The sequence below is a fragment of the Chiloscyllium plagiosum genome, unplaced genomic scaffold, assembly GCF_037043375.1.
Source record: "Chiloscyllium plagiosum isolate Xiang-an unplaced genomic scaffold, Cpla_swu_hap1 HiC_scaffold_15, whole genome shotgun sequence".
Classification (NCBI taxonomy): Eukaryota; Metazoa; Chordata; class Chondrichthyes; order Orectolobiformes; family Hemiscylliidae; genus Chiloscyllium; species Chiloscyllium plagiosum.
Genome location: NW_028270153.1, coordinates 36068912 through 36091735, shown reverse-complemented (window position 1 = coordinate 36091735; position 22824 = coordinate 36068912). Strand labels below are relative to the sequence as shown.

General features: G+C 40.4%; 1 protein-coding gene across 15 annotated transcripts in view; it reads right to left on the bottom strand.

The window, feature by feature from the left end:
* arfgap1 (ARF GTPase activating protein 1) overlaps positions 1-22824 on the bottom strand; it is a 73678-nt gene that overhangs the window by 25829 nt on the left and 25025 nt on the right. For 4 of the 15 annotated variants that reach the window (XM_087994885.1, XM_043710392.2, XM_087994888.1 and 1 more), the window contains exons 1-6: positions 17046-17191; positions 8605-8648; positions 8111-8227; positions 5964-6082; positions 2484-2593; positions 682-850 (exon numbers count right to left, since the gene is read on the bottom strand). In XM_087994885.1, the coding sequence (XP_087851011.1) occupies positions 682-850; positions 2484-2593; positions 5964-6082; positions 8111-8117 (405 nt within the window). In that variant the 5' untranslated portion in view covers positions 8118-8227; positions 8605-8648; positions 17046-17191. Of the gene's footprint in view, positions 1-681; positions 851-2483; positions 2594-5963; positions 6083-8110; positions 8228-8604; positions 8649-17045; positions 17202-22824 lie in introns of those variants that run through there. The other 11 variants (XM_043710397.2, XM_087994892.1, XM_043710388.2 and 8 more) reach the window with 10 other exon arrangements.

Genomic DNA, 22824 nt, shown 5'->3' with positions numbered 1-22824 from the left:
CTAAGTGAAACATTGGTCAGGAAGTTATGACCTTGATTTAATGTCTTATCCAAAGGACAAGATTTTTGGCAAATATGCACTCTCTCATATCCATGAATGGAGTTTGGACCCAAAACATTCTAACTCAAAAGACTGCATTTATTTCTTGAGAGCTCTGTTAATACTTAGAAGTTTAAAGCAGACTTTTAATTCTTCCAAAAAAGGCATGGAGGAGCAGCACATGTACTTTTCAGAAAGCAAGCAACTCATTAACACACATCTGTGTAGCAAATTTTAGAGGACAGTATATAAAAACTTGTTATGGACAATCATCATTAACTAGTAACAAACATAATGAAGGACAATTTATGCTTTTAGATATATTTTAATACAAATATTGGGGGCCATGATACATCATACTTATCTACCATAGATACTATGATTACTTGTTGCATGGCAACTAGGCAATAAACGAATGATGACCAAATGTATGTTAAGAGGGCAGCTGTAACAAAACTACTTTTTGAAGATTTTGACATTGTATGAATATCCTGCATGAAGGGTTTTGCAACTAGCAGCAGCTAAAACCAAATTAGGGAAATGTTAGAATTTCATCTGAATATTGGAAGCATCAAAGCAATGATTATCAAATGAAGTAATAACGCTTAGTTACACAATTTATGACCATTTGTATTATAATACCTTATCTCTATAAAGAGCTGCAGTGCGACTATTATATTTATCTTGGAGTGACCAACATGGATCATAGTCTTGTGATTCTAGAAACTGGCGGAATTTTGCGTTGCCTCCAACCTTCATTTTCTCCAATTCCAAATCTTTCCATTTATCCATGGTAACAGACCGCACAAAACTAGAGGACAGTAGGAAGCAATGTATTTTATTTACCTTTTAAGCAAAATTACATTTCTCAAAACTTTGTGAAAAAAGATAGCCTTATGCATGAAGCAAAATACAAGCGAGATCAACAAAAATAAAACCACTAACTTTACGCAGTCTCAATCACCAGGATTTTAACACATACAATGCATTTGAACTTTATGTTATAGAAACATGGAAACATATAAGAAAAGAGCGGGACACTGCCATTCGATGCACAAGCTGTTCATCAAGCTCAATAGTCTAATTCTATTACACCCCCATACCTCTTGATCCCTTCAAGCACAACAGCTACATATACCTCTTTCTTGAAAACACAATGCTTTAGCCTCAATACTTTCTGTGCTAGTAAATTCCACAAACTCACCACTCTCTAAGTAAAGAAATTTTTCCTCATCTCAGTCCTTATCCTTGAACGATGACCCCCTGCCTTCCCACCATCAGGAACACCACTCCTTTATCTAACATGTCAAGTCAGAATTTTAGATTTCTATTTGAGATTGCCTTTCATTCTTCTAAGATGATGTTAAATTATTTTCACTAGAAACATTGAAACAGGAGACCAAATAAGCCATTTTTAAAAAATGTTCAATTAATATAAAGTTTGTTTTCCTAATGATGCAAATAACATATCCAAATTGGGCTCAATTGGTTTAATACACAAATTCTAATTTTTAGCAGAGGATGTATCTTCCAAATAAATGCAATTTCATTGTAGTGCTAACCCTTAATAAACCACAGTAGGATAGTGTGGCAAGATGGAGGTAGATAGGAGGACACAGTCTCGCACTTCCGACAGCTGGTTTAAATTCAACACAATGTGAAATTTCATTCTCTTTTATGACTCTTCATGACACAAGTGTGGACAGTTCCAATCTATTTGCTGGTGAATATGAATCTAAGTAAAACATAACATTCAGTACTATTTAGCAATCTCACATAGGTTGACAGATGTTGGAGTTAAGTGTGTTTTGGGAGTGGAATACAATGTCACAGCTAACTATACTTGATGGAAAATGCACTGGGACCCCACCACAAAGAATTTCATTCCTAACTTTTTATTAAACATAAAGAAAAAAACCTGCTTCACCAAATCTAACACTGACAATATTAACAGGTCTTAAATGGTTATTTATTTAGTAATAATGCCTCTGTCCTGAGTGTATTAAATGCATGCTAGGGAATAATTCAATCATATTATGGTGCCACAGTCAAGTAGCCAATATCATACGAGTCTTGACTTAGTAGCTGGTTTTCCAACTATGTAGACTAGTTCAAAATGAAATGGGACTGACACTGGTATTGGAACCAGGATATACTTTGCCACAGTGCCGATCAAAGACAATAAGATCTCGTAGCATTGCAATGGCCTGCATGGCTTAACATTTCAACAGACACATCAACGGAGGACCATTTTCTTTATATAGTCTTGTCAGGATGTAGGCAATGCTGGCTAGACTAACATCAGTTGCTCATGACCAATTGTCCTGGAAAAGGGGTGGGGTATGTACATCTACAACGCTGTTCAAGAGGCACTTTAAGGATTCTGAACCAATATTTAACTTTCATTTTGCAGTTATGTTTTCTTTTTTAATCCGAGCTTATACCTGAGATGTACTCCTAGACCTCTGTGCTTTCCTGAGCACTCAAGGCAAATCCATATTCCATAAGTGACACTGACCCATTGAGGATTGAAAGCTCCACATTCAAAGCAAATCTAGGAGGCAGAAGGACAAAACATTACACAAATAGAAAGTATATTCCTTCACCAAAGACTATCTCTTTGATTTCTTCAGGCATTTACATGGAAACTGAACAAAAAATTACAAGTTTCCATATTAACATGAATTAAATTTGACTTGTTAAATAATGGACATTAGTAGCATGAATTATAGCTGAAAATGTGTTGCTGGAAAAACACAGCAGGTCAGGCAGCATCCAAGGAACAGGAGAATCGACGTTTCGGGCATAAGCCCTTCTTCCTGACCTGCTGCGCTTTTCCAGCAACACATTTTCAGCTCTGATCTCCAGCATCTGCAGCCCTCACTTTCTCCTAGCATGAATTATAAACCAGTAACTGAACTGAACAAGCAGAGAAATAGGAAGTCTGGAGATAATACTAAATCTATATAAAACACTTAAGTGATGTTAATGGGTTTTCAGTTTTGGGTACTGTATGTCAGGTGAAGGTTTTACTAGAATCATTAGAGAAGGTCATGCTTTAAATTGTCAAGACTGGAAAAGCCTTGGATCTAAGAAAATTGACAGGACATTTGACAGAGATCCTTAAATTCTTGAAGAGCTTACATACAGTAAATAAAGAGAACTTGCTCCCAATGGCTGAAAGGTCCACAACAAGGGGACACAAATTTAAGACAACTGGCAAAATAATCAAAGATGACAAGGAAAATTGTTTTGCATAAAAGGGTGGTGGAAGAAGCACATTAATAACAAAAGAGAGCAGTAGTAGGTCTGACATTCCTACTTGAACCTATTCTTCTTGTCTCTTTCCACTTTCCTGTCTGAACCTCACATGCCTTGAGAGGTCAGAAATTCATTTATCTTAGCCTGAAGTGTAGGAATACATTATAGAAAAATATTGTGGAAGATTCATAATCTTCTCATTTAGACAATTCCCAAAATAAGGAAGCTTTGTCAGGTATAGACAGGAGATATCTATGTTTCCTGAAGAAGGGCTTATGCCCAAAACGTCGATTCTCCTGTTCCCTGGATGCTGCCTGACCTGCTGCGCTTTTCCAGCAACACATTTTCAGCTCAGATATCTATAAAGGCAGTACGAGTATACTTAAGAGAGAAATCAGGACAGCAAAAATGAGATAGCTTTGGATTCTCCTTAATTCTATTTGCCAAAGGGTTTTTAACAAATATATTAAGGACAAAAGGGTAACTAGGGAGAGAATAGGAGCCCCTCAAAGATCAGCTTGGTGGCCTTTGTGTGGAGCCGCAGAAAATGGGGAAGATACTAAACGAGTATTTTGCATCAGTATTTACTCTGGAAAAGGACATGGAAGATATAGAATGTAGGGCAATAGATGGTGACATCTTGAAAAATGTCCATGTTACAGAGGAGGAAGTGTTGGATGTCTTGAAACGCATAAAAGTGGATAAATCCCCAGGACCTGATAAGTTTACCCTAGAACTCTATGGGAAGCTAGGGAACTGATTGCTGGGCCTCTTACTGAAATATTTGTATCACCGATAGTCACAGGTGAGATGCTGGAAGACTACAGGCTGGCTAATATGGTGCCACTGTTTAAGAAAGGTGGTAAGGACAAGCCAGGGAACAATAGACCAGTGAGTCTGACGTCGGTGGTGGACACGTTGTTGGGGGGGTATCCTGAGGGACAGGATGAACATGTATTTGGAAAGGCAAGGACTGATCAGGGATAGTCAACATGGCTTTGTGCATGGGAAATCATGCCTCACAAACTTGACTGAATTTTCTGAAGAAGTAACAAAGAGTATTGCTGAGGGCAAAGCGGTAGATGTGATTTATATGGACTTCAGTAAGGCGTTCGACAAGGTTTCCCATGGGAGATTGATGAGCAAGGTTTGATCTCACGGAATACAGGGAGAACTAGCCATTTGGATACAGAACTGGCTCAAACGTAAAAGTCAGAGAGTGGTGGTGGAGGGTTGTTTTTCAGACTGGAGGCCTGTGACCAGTGCAGTGCCACAAGGATTGGTGCAGGGTCCACTACCTTTCATCATTTATATAAATGATTTGGATGTGAGCATAAGAGGTGTAGTTAGTAATTTTGCAGATGACACCAAAATTGGAGGTGTAGTGGACAGCGAAGAAGATTACCTCAGATTACAACAGGATCTTGATCAAATGGGCCAATGGGCTAAGAAGTGGCAGATGAAGTTTAATTCAGATAAATGCGAGGGGTGCTCTATTTTGGGAAAGCAAATCTTAGCAGGACTTATACACTTAATGGTAAGGTTCTAGGAAGTGTTGCTGAACAAAGAGACCTTGGAGTGCAGGTTCATAGCTCCTTGAAAGTGGAGTCACAGGTAGATAGGATAGTGAAGAAGGCATTTGGTATGCTTTCCTTTATTTGTCAGAGTATTGAGTACAGTTGGGAGGTCATGTTGTGGCTGTACAGGACATTGGTTAGGCCACTGTTGGAATGTTTTGTGCAATTCTGGTCTCCTTCCTATCAGAAAAATGTTGTAAAACTTGATGTTGCCAGGGTTGGAGGATTTGAGCTATAGGGAGAGGCTGAACAGGCTGGGGCTGTTTTCCCTGGAGCGTCGGAGGCTGAGGGGTGACCTTATAGAGGGTTAAAAAATCATGAGGGGCATGGATAGGATAAATAGACAAAGTCTTTTCCCTGGGGTAGGGGAGTCCAGAACTAAAGGTAATAGATTTAGGGTGAGAGGGGAAAGATATAAAATAGACCTAAGGGGCAACTTTTCATGCAGAGGGTGGAGCATGTATGGAATGAACTGCCTAAAGTGGAGGAAACTGGATGGGTGAATGATTAGGACAGGTTTAGAGGCATTGCGGCAAATGAGACTACATTAATTTAGGATATATGGTTGGTATGGATGCATTGGACCGATTGGTCTATTTCCATGCTGTACAACACTGACTAACTCAGCTATATTCAAAGTTATTTAAAATAAATTTTAGTAAATGGACTCATTTTCATGGAAATGTTTTCATGCATAATTGCAATTTTTGACTATAACAGAACGATTTTCAGGTTTATATTTTCTTTAATTGTAGTACAATAGTAAAATTTGCCAAATTGGATCTGTCTCCAATAGGTATAGTCAATAAAATTTTATTAAATGGCTAAATAGAAGAGATTGCAAAACGGTTTCTAAATCTATACAAATAACATGAAATTGCCTAATTTTAAGAAGTTATTGGTTTTGAAATATCACAATTTTTAATATTTCCTTTTCACCATCTGCAGTTGTACTGATGCACAAAAATGAGAGATAAAATGCTTAGCTTTGCACAGACTTGTGAAACATGCATCTTTTCACAAAGTCAGATTGCTCTTAACAGCAAGTATACATTGTTATCTTAACATTTTCTTTGAGTTACATACATTGTTTTCATCTTGAGTCCTCACTTCTTTGAGAACCCGTCTAGTTCTTGGACTCGCCATGATGTCTAGAAGCGAAAAAAAAACCCAATTCATCACTATTGAATAGTTCCTGTTCAACCCTATCAGGAAAGGTAAAACGTGGAAGATTATTACACTGCTGAAAATGGTGTTGGCCAGAAACAATTTTTTTATTCTTTATATCAATGTAATCAAGCAAGAATTGTTATAAATAAATAAAACTGCAATATTAGAACTCTAAAACGAACACAGTAAAGTCTAAACAAATATATCTGGTAAACGGTCAGTCAGCATCTGTTAAAAAGGCAGGCTTTGATGTGTCTCTTCATCAAAACTGAAGCCTAAAAAAATTAAATACTTTTGGGAGGTTAGGAAAAAAGGATGGTGGGTGGGGGGGGGGGGGGGGGGGGAAAGAGAGGAATAGAGAATCATAGTGAATAACCTAAAATTTCTTCAGAGAGATCAGTGACTCCACGAATCTATGAAGGGAAAGTGTATACACAGCTGAGGACATGAAAACCCAAGGGAGAAAGCCACTGAAAAAAGATGCAAGAAGATAAAGTGAACAAAGGAAAGGGCAAATTGTAAGCATAGGTATCAAGTTAATACTGAGAATAATAATTTACCAGTCCAGAAAATGGATAGCAAATCAATGTGACAGGTTCAAAACCTTGACATCACTCCACACTGATAACCCAGACAACAATTTACTTCCTTCTCTTGCTAGACCCATAATGTAAGCATTTCCTATTACAAATAAATGGGGATTTGAAGGGCTTATGCCCGAAACGTCGATTCTCCTGTTCCTTGGATGCTGCCTGACCTGCTGCGCTTTTCCAGCAACACATTTTCAGCTCTGATCTCCAGCATCTGCAGTACTCACTTTCTCCATTTAGCTATAGTGCAAAGTTATTAATAACAATGGTCAATAAGAGACTACAGAGTATACAGAAGAGCCGGTAATGACTTCTTGTTTTTAGAAACGATAAGACACTTAGTTCCCTCCTACCCACCATCCCCATCCTTAGTTTTTGCTTTGAACAACAGTGAAGTCAGCAGCTAATTGTGCTCATAAAACTCACAACAGCAACAAATCAATGACCCAATAATCAGTTTTTTTGTAACACTGAATGTAAAATAAATATTGACCAGGGTACTAGAGATGACTTTCCTCATCTTCAAAATAGTGTCATGGGATCTTCCACACCCACCTAAGACAGGTGGAGTCCATGTTTAACATCTCATCCAAAAGATAGCAGTCCTGACAACACAGCATTTCCTCAGTGTACTGGAAGATCAGCCTTGATCTGTGTGCTCAAGTCTTGGATTAGGACTTCAATCTATGAACTCCTGCCTCAGAGACAAGAACACTACCAACTATACTTGGCTGAAAAACCTAACAGTTTACTAATTATAAGACAGGGTTAGGCAATCAGTGCACTGCAGCATCTTACCAGGTTGCTCAATCACCAGCAAGGCAACTTTTACCCTCCATGAAATTTCACTCAAGTTAGAGAAGACCTGGGTAACACTTCAGACTGTTATTTTCCTTACTCATATACCAAGCAAAGTACGTTTTTAAAATTTTGAATATAATTTCAATGGTTAAGGGTAGACCTGTACGAGGTACTAGATCACCATGCCATTACTTTTTGCATTTTCAGCAACAACTTAAGCAAAAACACGTGGCGAGAAAGTAGCAAGCTCTGGACTAATATTGAGCTATTTGGAATTATCTTCAGACTTCACTTGAATTGACTTTTATCTAAAGATATTTACTAATGTACTTCTATCAATAAATGTGCAGCTCTCAACTTCTGCTGTCACTGTTTCTGGTCTCACTCCCCCAGGGTTCTGCTAAGGTAGTTGACATTTTAATCAATTACAATATTGAGTAGTTCTCAAAGTATAATTAAGCATATTTAATTTATAACAGTTTTTCAAGAGATTAGAAAATAATTAAAAAATAACAGATTGCTTGGTCAATTGATAAAATACCACGGTTATGATCAACTTACTAAATTTGCATTATTTATAAAGAAAATTAACTATATGGTTAGTTAAGTAACTAATTATGTGAATTATTACATCCAACTGACAACAGCAGTATGATAAATTTGATGACTTACCATTCATATCTTTGACAGTTCCAATTAAACAAACCAGTGATGTTCCAAAACTTGTTGATGATTTTCTCTGAATCAATATCCTTAGTTCAGTTCAGGATATCCATTTTCCCTCAGTGCCTTGTTGAATCAGTAATCTATTAGTTCATCCATTCCAATCTGATAGCTCTTTTCAGCAGTCTGTGAACCCTGATAATTAAAGTGGGTCCACTTGCCTCCACATTGTTCACTGCCACACCACACCAAAATGACTTATTATTTTTCTGCCATTCAACACAAAGTTATAGAACAACAGGACCAGATACAAGCTGCTGCCTTATAGAGTTTGTGGCCAGAATGGAAAGGTCAGAGAAACGGTATTGCAATACTTAAGCCAAGAGGTTACAAAAACATGGATAAGATTCTAAACAGAAAAAGGAACTGACAGAGGGGCGAGGCAAGCTGTGCAATAACATATTCAGTCCCATAGATGGAAAGATGTGGAATATGAACCTCACCTTGCTGTCAGAAGAGTCCTGCTTGGTCCAATCTAAGCAAGCGTCTGTACAAAGAGATGCACCAAATCACATGAATCTTACCGATAAATTGACACAAAAATTGTGCCATATCAACATTTTTTAAACACAGTCAATTCATCTCATTATTTCCTGTATCCTATTTCATATCTTCTCTCGGAGGACCAAAAACATACCAAGCCACATTTACTTCATCCACCATGTATTCTTCAGAATTCTCCCTTCAGACTTCTTTGTTTTGCCCACAGTATGAAAAGACCTTTGACAAAATTACATTAATTACATCTTTCGTAACTGTAATTGTAGAAGCTATCCTTCTTGCTTATTTGATCTTTAAAAGACAACTACTCCATTTCCTGGCATCATTCTATCATGGTTCCATAATTTCAAAGACCGCAATTCCCCCCCAGACGTGATCGACAATGCCCTCCACCGCATCTCCTCCACTTCCCGGTCCTCTGCCCTTGAGCCCCGCCCCTCCAATCGCCACCAGGACAGAACCCCACTGGTCCTCACCTACCACCCGACAAACCTCCATATACATCGTATCATCCGTCGTAATTTCCGCCACCTCCAAATGGACCCCACCACCAGGGATATATTTCCCTCCCCTCCCCTATCAGCGTTCTGAAAAGACCACTCCCTCCGTGACTCCCTCGTCAGGTCCACACCCCCCACCAACACAACTTCCACACCCGGCACCTTCCCCTGCAACCGCAAGAAATGCAAATCTTGCGCCCACACCTCCCCCCTTACTTCCCTCCAAGGCCCCAAGGGATCCTTACATATCCGCCACAAATTCACCTGCACCTCCACACACATCATTTACTGCATCCGCTGTACCCGATGTGGCCTCCTCTATATTGGGGAGATAGGTCGCCTATTTGCGGAACGTTTCAGAGAACACCTCTGGGACACCCGGACCAACCAACCCAACCACCCCGTGGCTCAACACTTCAACTCCCCCTCCCACTCCACCAAGGACATGCAGGTCCTTGGACTCCTCTATCGCCAGACCATAGCAACACGATGGTTGGATGAAGAGCACCTCATCTTCCGCCTAGGAACCCTCCAACCACAAGGGATGAACTCAGATTTCTCCAGTTTCCCCATTTCCCCTCCCCCCACCTTGTCTCAGTCAAATCCCTCGAACTCAGCACCGCCTTCCTAATCTGCAATCTTCTTCCTGACCTCTCCGCGCCCACCCCCACTCCGGCCTATCCCCCTCACCTTGACCTCCTTCCACCTATCGCATTTCCAATGCCCCTCCCCCAAGTCCCTCCTCCCTACCTTTTATCTTAGCCTGCTGGACACACATTCCTCATTCCTGAAGAAGGGCTTATGCCCGAAACGTTGATTCTCCTGCTCCTTGGATGCTGCCTGACCTGCTGCGTTTTTCCAGCAACACATTTTCAGCCTATAATTTCATCTACAACTCTCAGCAACTTATCCACATTTCACTGGTCAAATTACACTCTCAGGCGTGGGAACCGGACAACATTCAAAATGAGGCAAAGCACAGAGCACCTACCTAAAATGTGCGAGATAAGGTCAATGGGAGGGGTCCTGCTGACCTCATTCATACTCTATCAATGAACACATGATCAACAATACCTTCCAGCGCATCTCCTCAACTTCCTGCACCTCTCCCTCCAACTGCAACAAGGATAGAATTCCCCCACTACCCCCCCCAAACACAGCTCTATCCTTCCACCTCACTAATCTCCGGATGCAGCACATTATCTTCTGCCATTTCCACCACTTACAGTCGGACCCCACCAAAGATATATTTCCCTCCCCAACCCATCTGCATTCCACAGAGACCATTCCCTCAGCAACTCCCTTGTTAGGTCTATGTCCCCCCTTCCCCAATAACCCACCTTCCATATTTGGCAGCTTCTCTTGCCATGACAAAAGGTGTAAAACCTGCGCCCACAGCACCTCCCTCACCGCCAAGGCCCCAAAGGATCTTTTCACATCTGGCAGAGATTTCTGCACATCCACCCACCTCATCTTCTGCACCTGTTGCTCTTGATGTGGTTTCCTCTACATTGGAGAGATAGGATGCTGACTCATGGAGCGTTTCATGGAACATCTCTGGGACACGCACCAAACAACCCTACTGCTCCCAGCCAACCACAGCACAAGTACTGGGCCTCCTCCCCTGCCAAATTAAAGCCACCTACCAACTGGAGGAAGAACACTTCATCTTCCACCTTGGGACTCTTCAACCACATGGCATCAACACAGACTTCACTAGTTTTCCAATCTCCCCTTCCCCATCCCACTCCAGATCCAAACAGTCCAACTCAGCACCGCCCTCTTAACCTGCTCTCCCTGTCCATCTTCCTTCCTATCTATCCACTCCACTCTCCCCACTGACCTATCACTATTACCCCCAACCTAACGCCTTCCCACCCCAGCCCCAACTCCTTATTTATCTCTCAGGCACTGCCGCCTCTACATTCCTGATGAAGGACCTTATGCCCAAAACATCAATTCTCCTGCTCCTCGAATGCTGCCTGACCTGCTGTGCTTTTCCTGCGCCACCCTTTTCGACCCTCACTCTCCCGCATCTGTAGTCCTCACTTTCTCTGAACAAGAAGGCAAGCATGATTGGAAATATGCAGTTTGAAATGAGGGGTGATAGAAATATTGTAGAGAAAGGGGAGTCAGTAGCAAGAGTCCTGCTCGTCATGGCACCACACAGCAAGAAGAAATATTTTTATTTATGATTGGTAGCAGGTATCAGTGGTCCCTTTAAGAATCCTGTATTGGCTGCTATGTATTTGATAAATCTGTAGTGAGCTTGTGCAACTGATGCTACACACAAACAATTCCACAAAAATCTTATTAAAAATAGAGTATCATTCCTAACACCAACTAGCCATAGGAAAACAGTGGCATTATTGCAGAAAATGTTTGTTAATAAACCATGAAATTAAAACAGCAGTATATTAATAATGGAAAAGCATGTAAGTTTGATGACAGATGGATGGAACCTGATGCCCAAATCAACCCTCTGCAAGCCTCCCACAGACCCTCCAATATCTGTGGATTCCAGGTTGAAAACTTGGCATGCCAGATTTTCCATAATTTCTTCTCCAATCCTCATCTACCAGATTATTTCTCAAAACACTGCCTTCGTGATGAAGACCATATATATATCATCTCAGTCCACCTCTTAACACTACTCTCAACCATGTAACTTCTACTGCACCACAAGTCTGCTTGTTTGACAAGTTAAGTTTTTCCAACCTAACAGACAGGCTTGTAATCAACCTACTCCTGGCAGATAGGAGAAAGTGAGGACTGCAGGTGCTAGAGATCAGAGCTGAAAATGTGTTGCTGGAAAAGGGCAGGTCAGGCAGAATCCAAGGAGCAGGAGAATCGACGTTTCGGGCATAAGCCCTTCTTCAGGGCTTATGCCTGAAACGTCGATTCTCCTGCTTCTTGGATGCTGCCTGACCTGCTGCGCTTTTCCAGCAACACATTTTCTACTCCTGGCAGATAGTCTAAGTTTATCCGAAGGTTCGTTCCCATGCCCTGACAGCTTATTCAGGAAGAATCTGACAATTTGTAACTTGTGTACTGTTAGAGCCTCAATTTAATTTCAAACTCACATTCCTTATCTACTTATAGTTACACTTCTATAATTTAAATCTTCAATTCTACCTCTGTCACTCAGGTTCAACACATTCCTCCATGACTGTGATCTCACTTTATCCTACACCCAGTTCCCCAAAATTCTCCCTCTCCTCTCCTCTCAAATTGGTGAAAGTCATCTGCCACATTTCGGAATACAATCCTTAATTCCCTTTGTCTCAAATCATTTAATAGCATTTTTCCATCAACCTTGATCTTAGCTAATCCCTATTTTCTGAGGTGCCTTGTCACATTAAAAGCATATAATAACTACGAGCCATTATATAGATAGCATCCCATCATACGAACATGATAAATAAAGTCCAGCATTGTACAACTACAGAACAGTATCGGGTATTAGACACGGAAGCAAAAGTAGGCAATTAAGCCCCTTGAACCAGTTCATCTTTCAATGTGAAAGCTATCTGTGGGCTAACTCCATATACTACCTTTGGCCAATATCCATTAATAACTTTGTTTAATGAAAAGGATCTCTCATATTTAAAATTAACTGATCTATTATCAACTGCTTTTTGTGGAATAGAGTTCTACAATACCTCTACTACATAGCAATGCGGTTGCTGAAGATCTGAAATAAAGATTGAAATTACTGGAAATACTTGCCAGATCTGAGTTTCTCCAGCAATTTCTGTTTTTGACTTAAACTTTTACCAAGGTTTAAAAGTATGTAAAAGTGTTTATTAATAATATGTCTTCAGAATAGCCTGGTACTAATTTTTCAATAATGCTCCTTAGTTATAGAATCTCCAACCAGTAAACTTTATCTTGATCTACTCTGCCTTTGCTGGTTATATTGAAGACTTCAATCAGGTCAACCCTTAATTTTCTAAATTCTAGAGAAAGCAGACCTAATTTATGTAATCTCTCTTCATAACTTAATCCCTGAAGTCCAGATATCATTTGTGTAAATTTGCAGAATACTCCCTCCAAGACCAATATACCCTTCCTGAGTACCCAGATCTGCTCTCAGTACTCCAAGTGGGGTCTAACCAAGGTTTTCTATAACTGTAGCATAATTTCTGCATCCTTTTACTCCAGTCCTGTAGATGTAAAGACCAACATTCCATTAGCATTCTTGATGTTTTTCTGCACTTGTTTGTGGCATTTTAAAGATTTATGCAACTGAATCCTAAAGTCTCTTTGGACATCTAGAAAATAACCTGATCTATCATTTTTGGTCCAAAATGGATACCCCATACTTGTGTAACTGAAATTCATTTGCCACACTTTTGCCTGTTCATCTTGTCTATCAATATTTTCCTCCACAGTGAATAATGACATGAAAAATTCATCCAGTATCTCCCCCATCTCCTGTCGTTCCACACATAGACAGCCTTGTTGATCTTTAAGGGGCCCGATTCTCTCTCTAGTTATTCTTTTGCCCTTAGTGTATTTGTAGAATCTATCTGGATTCTCCTTGACTCTATTTGCCAAAGCTATCTCCCTTTTTTGTCCTCCTGATTTCCCTTTTAGTATATTCCTTCTGCGCTAAGACTCTTGAGAGATTCACTCGATTCCAGCTATCTATACCTGACAATATGCCTCTTCCTTTTTTTGAGCAGAGCCTCAACTTCTGAGTGACATTACCAGCTTTGCCCTTTATACTAACATGAACATACATGTCTCTGGACTCCTGCGATCTCATTTTCTTAAGGCCTCCCACTTTTAATCTGTCCCTTTACCTGCGAATAGCCTCTCTCAATCATCATTTGAAAATTCTTGCCTAATACCATCAAAATCGGCCTTATTATAATACAGAACTTTAACTTTTAGTTCAGGTCTGTACTTTTCCATAATAATTATATTAGTTTTAAAATAATTATCAATGACCACAAAGTGATCCCCCAATGACAGCTCAGTCACTTGCCCTGCCTTATTTCCCAAGAGGTGGTCAAGTGTTGTTCCTTCTGTAGTAGGTACATCCATATACTGAATAAGAACATTTTCCTATACACACTTAAATCCTTTTCTATCCAAGCCCTTAACACTTTGGCAGTCAAAGTTTGGAAAGTTAAAATCCCCTACCATAACCACCCTATTATTCTTACAGATATCTGAGATCTCCTGCGTAGAAGGACATGAAAGCTAGAGAACTTGGGGGAATAAATAGTGATATCTTGGGAATTGGACATATTACAAAAGAGGGGGTGATGGACATCTTACAGTGCAAAGATCGATAAATCCAATCAGGTGTATCCCAGAACTTTATGGGAAGCTGGGAAAAAGACTGCTGAGCCCCTCGCTGAGTTATATGTTATCATGGACAGCCATGAGTGAGATGCTGAAAGACTGGAGATTGGCCGCTGCGGTGTCATTACTAAAGAAAGGTAGTAGGGAAAAGCCAGGGAAATGTAGACCAGTGAGTACGAGTAAGTTGTTGGGGAATCAGAGGCACTGGATTTATATGTATTTAGAAAGGCAAGGAGTGAGAGGGATAGTTAACATAACTCTGTGGTTGGGAAACCATGTCTCACTAATTTAGTTGAATTTTTGTGAAGAGTTAACAAAGAAGACCGATGAAGGCAGAGTGGTAGATGTTTGTCTATATGGACCTCAGCAAGGCATTCAACAAGGTTCCACATGGTAGGCTGGTTAGATCATGTAGAATGCAGGGGGAGCGAGCAAGCCAATTGGGTACAAAATTGACTTGAAGGTAGGAAATAGTGGGTGGTGGTGGAGGGTAGTTTTTCAGACTGGAGAGCTATGACCAGCGGTATACCACAAGGATCAATGCTGGGTCCACAGCTTTTCATCGTTTCTATAAATAATTTGGATGTGAGCATACGAGGTACGGTTAGTAAGTTTGCAGATGACACCAAGTTGATGGTATAATTGGCAGTGAAGAAGATTATCTCAGAACAATGGGATCTTGATCAGATGGGCCAAAGAGTAGCAGATGGAGTTTAATTTAGATAAATGAGGTGTTGCATTTTGATAAGGCAAATCAGAGCAGAATGGATACAGATAATGGTAGGTCCTTGAGAAGTGTTGCTAAACGAAGAGACCTAGGGGTGCTTGTGCACAATTCCTTGAAGGTAGAGTCGCAGGTAGGCAGGGTGAAGGCAACATTTGGCACCCTTGCCTTCATTGGTCAGTGCATCGAGTATAGGAGTTGGGGTATCATGTTACGGCTGTACAGGACATTGGTGAGGCCACTTTTATAATACCGTGTTCAATTCTGGTTTCCGTGCTATAGGAAACTTGAAGGAGTTCAGAAAAGATTTATAGGAATGTTGCCAGGGTTGGAGGGTTTAAGCTACAGGGAGAGGTTGAATAGGCTGGGCTTTTTTCTCTGGAGTGTCAGAGGCTGAGGGGTGACCTTATAGAGGTTTATAGATTCATGAAGGACAAATAGTATGGTGAATAACGGAGGTATTTTTTCTCCCCAGAGTAGAGAAGTCCAAAAATTAGAGGGCGTAGGTTTAAACGGAGGGGGGAAAAATTCAAAAGTGACCCGAAGAGCAACTTTTTCATGCAGAGGGTGGTACATCTATGGAACAATATGCCAGAAGAGGTGGTGGTGACAGGTAGAATTACAACATTTAAAAGGCATCAGGAGGTTACGTAAATAAGAAGGGTTAAGAGGAATACGGACCAAACGCTGGCAGAAATTTGACTACATTGGTTTAAGATAGGTGGTTGGACCAAAAGGGTCTGCTTCTGTTCTGTATAACTCTATTATATCCCTTTGCCCCAATGTTTCACAAGCAGCTATTTTAAAAGATGCAGATGACTATGTATAGCAATGCATTTAAACTTTTTATTTAAAAGCAAGACATGTTAGTACACAACAAAAACCAAAACCAAGAAAAAAGCTTTAAGTATCAAAAAAATTGGTCAGAGTTGCAAATTGGACAGTGAGGAACACCAAGACGGCTACAGTGAAAATTGAATTAGACATTTTAATATTCATAGTTTCTAAATACATGAGCCTATATTACAGCTCAAGTTGAAGAGGTAATACTACAACTGTCAAAAAACGTGTTTTTTAGCTTTAAATTTCTACAATATTAGGGAACAAATCAAGTTTTCGCTCGATTGTAAATAATTCATTCTGGGAATCATTTCTAAATTTTAAATCAGGAAAGGGGGAAATACATAGTTCATTCACTGTCAGTAAAGAAACAAATGACGGATCGATACATCAGAGCTGGTCTCCAACGTTATCATAATCTGAAGATCAGGCTAATAGGACTTCAAGTCAAAATTAAGCTAGACAAACAAATAAATGTCCGTGAAGCTGCAATGCAATTTTCGGTATTCAATTGGTTTGATTCTTTTTCAAATCAATTCTGCTCTGCTGCGGACGTGGCAGGACGATTATGATCTTCATGGAAGTAAGAATGCTGTTTGAGTGCATGAAGGAGTGAGGGGGTAACAATCTGTACGAGGTGAAGGTTTGATTACGCACAAACCAAACCACTGGGGATTTTTTAAAAAAACACTGAACAGCCGACATAGCTGTAAGCCGCTGGGGCTGTCCAGCCACTTGCTCCTCTTCACCATGATTTGCAGAGAAAGGGACGGGAACGACTAGGAGGCCTCAACCGGCAAACACACATCTTAACTTACACATCACAACGCACTGACTGACAAGCAGGCTGGACCAATCCCAGACATAGCTGGCCTGCCTTCGGCCAATCAGCTACCGGGGAGGAGGGCGGGACTTCACCGCCATCACGTTAGATTGAGTTTACTAGCCTTACCGGCTTTTTCATCCCGCCGACGGACAGACCGGGTTATAGCCGCCGACTCACCTATCCAAGGTCGCCGCTTCGGATCACACCAGGTCCCGTTCAAAAGGAAGACGCGTCTAGCCTCAGAATCAGAAAGAACCGCGAATAAAACCCGCTAGTCAATCCAACACCAACCGCCTCAGGAGCAGGCGGCCGCCATCTTTGAGGACGTTGCATTTACAAGGGGCTTTTGGGTAACGTGGCCTCTGCAAAGTGCTGAGAAATGATGATGTGTGAGATTGGGTGGAGGTGTATATGAGGTATCAATGATGAGAGCATGACATATTGCATAACGCATACCGATGTATTAATATGCACATTAGCTCCTCGTACCAACCTATTTATTTCAACACTTTTTCATAAGTCCTTCTCTGCTAGGATACTTCCAGGGTCAGTTAATGAGGCAGTTCAATTTGGCTCATATGAAAAAAGAACTAGAAATTGTAAATAAACAAAAATTGTTTGGAAAAAGAAACATCCGACAAACCCATTCAGCATTTATGAGGAGAATAGAACGGTTGAAAAGGGTTCACACCTTGTAGGAGAAGAAGGGCTTATGCCCGAAACGTCGATTCTCCTGTTCCCTGGATGCTGCCTGACCTGCTGCGCTGTTCCAGCAACACAATTTCAGTTCACACCTTGTAGCCAGATAACAAATAGTATACAGCGTTTCACATTTTCACGACATCCAGATTGAAAAGTACGAATACAGTAACTTGCTGGAGATGTGTGCTGATAACAGTGCAGTGAGAGCAACAGGTATATTGGACTTGGTCTGCCCCCTTAACAGAAATATCAAATTGCATGAATATATGGCACCTACATTCGACTATCCCAAGATATTTCATGGCAGCATTTCCAAGCACGATTTGACTTTCCAAGCTGCACTGTGAGATTTTGATCAACTGACCAAAAATTAGACAAATGGTGGGTTTTAATACACTTAGGAATGTGAAGACTAGAGATTTTACAAAAAAGCTTTGGCAAACAAAATCAGAGATGTGCAAGAGAGCCATATTTGGAGGGTTGGCTGGAGCACAGAGACCTTGAAGGGTTGTAGGGCTAGAGGAGGTTACAAGTCTGGACAGGGTCATGGAAAGATTTGCAAGCAAGTATAAACATCTTAATATCGATGAATTGCAAGACTTGCAGTCAATGCTGATTTGTGGAAATTGGTTTACAAAAAGCATAAAGTGGGAAGCCAGTCAGCAAATCATTGACAAATTCAAGTCTAGGCTAGAGGGACCAGATGATTATTTCAGTAGCAGATGAGCTGATACAAGGGTGAAGACAAATGCTGCTATGGAGGTAAAAGTAGCTGATTTTTGGTGATGGAATGTACATGAGATTGGAAGTTATAGAGTCATAGAGATGTGCAGCATGGAAACAGACCCTTCGGTCCAACCTGTCCATGCCAACCAGATATCCCTACCCCATCTAGTCCCACCTGCCAGCCCCTGACCCATATCCCTCCAAAACCTTCCTATTTATATACCCATCCAAATGCCTCTTAAATGTTGCAATTGTACCAACCTCCACCACATCCCCTGGCAGGTCATTCCATACATGTACCACCCTCCGCGTGAAAACATTGCTCCTTAGGTCTCTTTTATATCTTTCCCCCTCACCCTAAACTTATGCCCTCTAGTTCTGGCCTCCCTGACCTCAGGGAAAAGACTTTGTCTATTTATCCTATCCATGCCCCTCATAATTTTGTAAACCTCTATAAGGTCACCCCTCAGCCTGCGAAGCTCCAGGGAAAACAGCCCCAGCCTGTTCAGCCTCTCCCTATAGCTCAAATCCTCCAACCCTGGCAACATCCTTGTAAATCTTTTCTGAACCCTTTAAGTTTCACAACATCTTTCCGATAGGAAGACCAGAATTGCACACATTATTCCAACAGTGGCCTAACCAATGTCCTGTACAGCTGCAACAGTCCCACCCTGTACTCAATACTCTGACCAATAAAGGAAAGCATACCAAACGCCGCCTTCACTATCCTATCTACCTGCAACTCCACTTTCAAGGAGCTATGAACCTGTACTCCAAGGTCTCTTTGTTCAGCAACACTCCCTAGGACCTTACCATTAAGTGTATAAGTCCTGCTAAGATTTGCTTTCCCAAAAATGCAGCACCTTGCATTTATCTGAATTAAACTCCATCTGCCACTTCTCAGCCATTGGCCCATCTGGTCCAGTTCCTGTTGTAATCTGAGGTAACCCTCTTCGCTGTCCACTACACCTCCAATTTTGGTGTCATCTGCAAACATACTAACTGTACCTCTTATGCTCACATCCAAATTATTTATGTAAATGACAAAAGGTAGAGGACCCAGTACCAATCCTTGTGGCACTCCACTGGTCACAGGCCTCCAGTATGAAAAACAACCCTCCATCACCACCCTCTGTCTTCTACTTTTGAGCCAGTTCTGTATCCAAATGGCTAAGTTCATTTCATTCAAATAGAAAGTCAAAGTTAGACATGTTTGACTCAAATGATATCCAGAGAGAGATGAAATCATTGACTGGGGTGCTGGGTTTATGGCAAGAGTCCAAAATGATTTAAGAATTTGGAAAAGAAGAGCATGGAAGGGGAAGAAGTGTGACTAAAATGACTGGAATATAGTTAAATCAGGTGCAGAAAAAAAGGGAGTGAACAAGACCTGCTTGAAGAGGAAGAAAAAGTAATGGAAACATTTAAAAAAATTAAACTTTAGAAATCTCAATAATTTATAGCCTGCAGGAATGTGACAGTACAGTATAAATTGTTCTCCTTCTGCCCAAAGGTTGATTGAAATGGTTAAAAATGGAACCTCCACTCTCAATTACCAGCTCTAAGTTTCTGTAACTAGTTTAATGAGCAAATTATTTGAAAATTCAAAACAGTTTTTCAAAATATTAGGGAAGTCTGGTTGGCATCCTTGAAAATTGACCAGAATTCTAGAAATTTGACACCCATCTTAACTATAAGATTACTAAAACCGACATCATCCATTCAACTGCTTCTGCCACTTCCATTCCTCTGCCTTTACCACCAAACTAAACTTCACCTTTGTCCAAATGTTGAAATTTGACAGTTTTGTTGGAACAGGTATTCTATCCATTAAATGTGGCTAACTGCTTACTAACATGGTAAGTGAAGTCGCAAACTCAGTTTCTTAGAGACCAGTTTTTCCCTTTCTTCCTCAGCCACTTTATTGTTACTGAATGTTTGGCCTTATTCCTGGCTGAGACAGCACATTCCGAGTCCGTGATCACTTTCATTTAGGAGGGCTAAGGGAGCAAGTACATGGAAACATCACCTGTAAGTTCCCCCCCAAGCCCCACACCATCTTGACTTGGAAGTTTATCACTGTTCTGTCACTGTTGATGCATCAAAATCCTGGAATTCCATCCCTAAGGGCATTATGGCTCAACCTACAGCACGAGAATTGCAGTGGTTCAAGAAGGCAGCTTACAACCACCTTCTCAAGGGCAGCTCGGTAAGGGCAATAAATGCTGGCCAGCCAGCTAAGCCCACATCCCATGAGTGAAAGAAGAAAAGAAACAGAAATGATAAAAAAAAGTGAGGAAGAAAACGACATGCTCAACTTGTAACTTACTGCTGTAGAATTCTTCACATGCACCTCAACAAGTACATGAAGCTTTAGTGTAATATCTCATTGGAACAAAAGCATCTCTGGCAGTATAATCCTCTGTCATTACTGCACTATGGGCACACAATATGATGTGTGCAAAATATCCATTGAGAAGTGTTACTTGGTGACGATGCAGAAGATATGCAGTCAGATGTGCTGTATGAGTGGAGATGTGTGCAAGAGTATAGTGGGGAGCTGTATTGTTGGATGGAAACTGCAAAATATCTGGGAATCTATTTCTTCTTTAATGAGATTTGACCATCACTGGCAAACTCAGCATTTGTTGCTGATCACTAATTGCTTGTTAACTGGGGGGTTTGCGAGGCAATTTCAAAGAGCACTTGAGGCAATTGTGGGGGCCTTTCTGTGGCACAGTAGTAGTGTCCCTGTCCCTGGACCAGAGGGGCCTACATTCAAGTCCCTCCTGCTCTAGAACTGGGTAATAACATCTCTGAATAGGTTGATTAGAAGAATAGGTTAATTAAAAAAGAGAGGCAGTTGCAATGCTCTTGCTCTCAGATTTATGCCAGAGTAGGTAAGGATGACAGATTTCCTTCCTTGAAGGACATCAGAGAAGTAGCTGCTCATTTTGCAATCAATGATAGTCGCATGGTCTAAGCTGCTGTTTGGAAATGTACGCTAAGCATCACAGAAGATGTAGTGGATGGATATGTATGCAAGATATCTTGTGATTTGTACTGCTGGGTAAACTTTTGTGTGAACTTTCCTCCCTAAGACCAATGAGTCCTGTTTAAGGCTGTTATGTTATCTATTTTTCATGGAATAAACTTGCAGATGTAATTCAATTTAGAACATTGTCAGTGGTTCGCCAAAAGGGGGCACTGGAACTGGCCACCTGAATGTAACAGAAGACTTCATCTTTAGTATTGTTTGAAATTGTGATGCCTTTTAGTCTGATTACTTGCAGGAACCTGGAACCTTTAACACTTCATAAAATAGTATCATACTACCTTGTTTAGGACTTTATTTTGCAAAGCAATTTGGATACAAAATAATTGGTTATTTGAAGTATCCACTTAAGAGTCAACTATGTTTTTTCCAGAACATATTTTTAAAATTAACCATTATTATAAGTGCCTAGCTATCAGTTTGGAATATCTAATAATTCAGTAAAAACCACCCCATGTATATTCTGGACATGCAATAATATAGCAATAATATACAATGGAACTGCGGTAAACTAAAAAAAAGATCCCCCCCCCCAACCCCAGCAACGATTGAGCATGTCTGTGTATTTTTCTTACTGGTGAAAATAGCCTAAGGACATACAACAACTAACTTATCTCACTCAGCAACTGCAAACGTTTTTAGAACATTTATCTGAAAACCATCTTGTTTTAGTGTTACATTCGCAATGTTTATGATCTAGTTCAAAACCATGAAAAGGAAAACAATGTCTGCTGCAAAATTTAGTAAAGCTGGGCTTGTTAATTACAAATATAGAAAATAGTGGCTGGAGTAGGCATTTCACCCATCAGCGTGTACCATCATTCAAATCATCATGGCTGATCTTAATTCTCAATGCCATTTTAATACGCTATCCCCATATCCCTATATATCTTAATTTCTACAAATCTATAAATCTCTGGCTTGAATCTACTCAGTGAACAAGCCTCCACAGCTTCTGTGCTGGAGAATTGCAAAGATTTACCACCCTCTGAGTGAAGAAATCTCTTCTCATCTCATGTGAGCTCTAAACGAGACTATGTCCTCTATTTCTGTACATTTCAAAACCACCCACCCCCACCACACCACATCTGTGACAAGGGAAATATCCTGCTGTGCCTTGTAAGACTTTTGTCATCTCACATTCTTCTGAACTCGAGAGAATATAGTCATAGCCTCCTCAATCTCTCAAACATATGATGTATTACAATAATTTACATTACGGTTATCACTTAAAGTTAAGGTTGTGCATCTGGAAAATGCTACTTGAAGTGAAACAAATTTAAGCGAATAGGAATCAATGTTAAATCTAGAATTAAATGCATTCAGACATTTTCTTGCCTGGGAAAACCAATACTGTGTATGGGCTGCACTGTATATTTATAGCTTAAACTGCAAAACAAAATAAGACATAATGTATAACAGAATTACTGTATATATTCAAATTAGATTGCACTCACCATTTCTCTTAAGTAT